We start from the raw sequence: 2,500 nt of genomic DNA, 5'->3' as shown, positions 1-2,500 counted from the left end.
CCAACCAGGAGGCCAGCTGGAGAGCCTGAGGCTGCCGCTCGCCTCTGACTGGGTAAGGCTCTACCAGCTCTCACCACCAGGGGGAGCCAAAGGGCACTGCCAGCGCTCACCACCAGGGGAGCCAAAGCGCACTGCCAGCACTCACCACCAGGGGGAGCCAAAGGGCTCTATCAGCTTTGACCACCAGGGAGAGGCAAAGGGCACTGCCAGCTCTGACAGCCTTTTTAAAAGGAAATGAGGTTTGCTTCTCTTACCTCAGATGAAGTTGAGCTTTCCATACATTTTACTTCATGGATCACTACATACAGTCATTGGCACAGCCCGGGGTCAGAGAAATATTTAATTTTATGGACACTGCCTGCTGATTGGTCATCCAAGGTGGTACGAACTGCCTATTACCACCAGAGCAGGGGCGTCCCTCTCTACCTGAAAGAAGCTTTTGAAGACGCAACTCTTCAGAGAGCACCTCCTTTCCTAACTGACACCTTGACTTAACTTGCAGTTCTGCAGTTACAGTACCGCACTTCTGTTTCTTTCTATGTCATTTTTCTAGTTCTTATGTAAAGTAGTTGTTATTGTCACACCAGGTGTTTATTGCTCTTAGCTTGACTGTTGTCTCCCGTGTACGTTGCTTTGGACAAAAGCGTCTGCTAAATGACTCAATGTACACTGCCAAAAATGCCCCTCTAGATTTAAGACAAATAATTACATATTTAAGCAGGATTTTACTTAAAACAAGCAAATTTGGCTGCCAGTGCGTTAAGCAAATTTGGCTTGTTAAGATTTCTTAAAATAAGTAATATTTGCTTGAAATAGGTAAAAATAACCTTACCAAGAAAGCACTAGGTAAGTACAATTTAGCTAGAAACAAGACCAACTAGATTTTCATCTCAATATAAGAGTAATAACACTAGGTTAGAAAAGCATTTTTTGCAGTGTAAATGTAAATCATAAACAGGGAATGATTCCTCTCAAGTGTGTCACTGTCTGTCCCTTCTATCCTATCTCTTCCTGACAGAATCCTGACTGCATCAAGAGCCCCATCTTCACCCCCACCACGGGTCGCCACGAGCACGGCCTGTTCAACCTCTACCACGCCATGGATGGAGCCTCGCACCTCCACATCCTGGTGGTCAAGGAGTACGAGATGGCCGTCTACAAGAAGTACTGGCCCAACCACATCATGCTGGTGCTGCCCACCACCTTCAACGGAGCAGGGATCGGTACGCCACACTTCCTCTATCGTTTCATAAGGTCCTATTAGATAAACCATATTTTATCGCTTCAAGACCCCTGTTCATCCTGACGGTAGACAGGTGGAGGTTAGACAGGTGGAGGTCAGACAGGTGGAGGTCAGACAGGTGGAGGTTAATCAGGTGGAGGTTAGACAGGTGAAGGTTAATCAGGTGGAGGTTAGACAGGTGGAGGTTAGACAGGTGGAGGTCAGACAGGTGGAGGTTAATCAGGTGGAGGTCAGACAGGTGAAGGTTAATCAGGTGGAGGTTAGACAGGTGGAGGTCAGACAGGTGGAGGTTAATCAGGTGGAGGTCAATCAGGTGGAGGTTAATCAGGTGGAGGTTAGTGTTGATGTCCTGCAGCCATCCCCTCAGCACCCCTCTCTCTCCTCCTCCCTGTGTTCAGCAGCCAATCAGCACCCCTCTCTCTCCTCCTCCCTGTGTTCAGCAGCCAATCAGCACCCCTCTCTCTCCTCCTCCCTGTGTTCAGCAGCCAATCAGCACCCCTCTCTCTCCTCCTCCCTGTGTTCAGCAGCCAATCAGCACCCCTCTCTCTCCTCCTCCCTGTGTTCAGCAGCCAATCAGCGGCCCTCTCTCCTTCTCTCTGTGTTCAGGTGCGGCCCACTTCCTGATCAAGGAGCTGTCCTACCACAACCTGGAGCTAGAGAGGAGTCGGCGCGTGGAGCACGGCAGTCGCCCGCCGGACGTCTGGCCCTTCATCATCCTCGCCGACGACTCCTGCGTCATGTGGAACGCTCTGGACGTCGACCCCAAGAGGTGCCGCCCAGCCCCGTCCCCTTACTTATACATATTATAGATATTTACATCAGTGTTCAGCAGCATTCACGTCATCTTATATTGACCTATTTATTTATAACATTTACTTACTATCAGCAGCCCCGTCCTCTTACTTTTAAATATTATAGACATTTACGACTGTGTTCAGTGGAACAGCAGCCCTGTCGTCTGATATTGACCTATTTATCTATAACATTAACATACTATAGTAACATACTATACATATTATAGACATTTGCATACTTTCAGCATCCCCGTTCTCTTACTGATACATATTATAGACATTTACATCTGTGTTCAGTGAAACAGCAGCCTGTCGTCTGATATTGACCTATTTATCTATTTATCTATAACATTTACATTCTATCAGCATCCCGTCCTCTTACTTATACATTTAATAGGTATTTACATCAGTTACATCAGTCATTCACATCTCTGTTCAATGTAACCCAGTACCATTAGCAGCA

General features: G+C 47.3%; 1 protein-coding gene across 1 annotated transcript in view; it reads left to right on the top strand.

The window, feature by feature from the left end:
• Positions 1-2,500, top strand: part of greb1 (growth regulating estrogen receptor binding 1) — a gene marked incomplete at both ends in the record, with an annotated part of 33,783 nt that overhangs the window by 26,762 nt on the left and 4,521 nt on the right. Inside the window, 3 exons of the mRNA XM_080849707.1 lie at positions 1-52; positions 1,019-1,223; positions 1,850-2,012. The exon at positions 1-52 is cut by the window's left edge and continues 110 nt beyond it. Of these exons, the coding sequence (XP_080705833.1) occupies positions 1-52; positions 1,019-1,223; positions 1,850-2,012 (420 nt within the window). The remainder of the gene's footprint in view (positions 53-1,018; positions 1,224-1,849; positions 2,013-2,500) is intronic.

Source organism: Sprattus sprattus (assembly GCF_963457725.1).
Source record: "Sprattus sprattus genome assembly, chromosome: 13".
NCBI classification, from domain to species: domain Eukaryota; kingdom Metazoa; phylum Chordata; class Actinopteri; order Clupeiformes; family Clupeidae; genus Sprattus; species Sprattus sprattus.
Note: the sequence above shows the minus strand (reverse complement) of the source record. Positions and strands in the feature narration are given on the sequence as shown.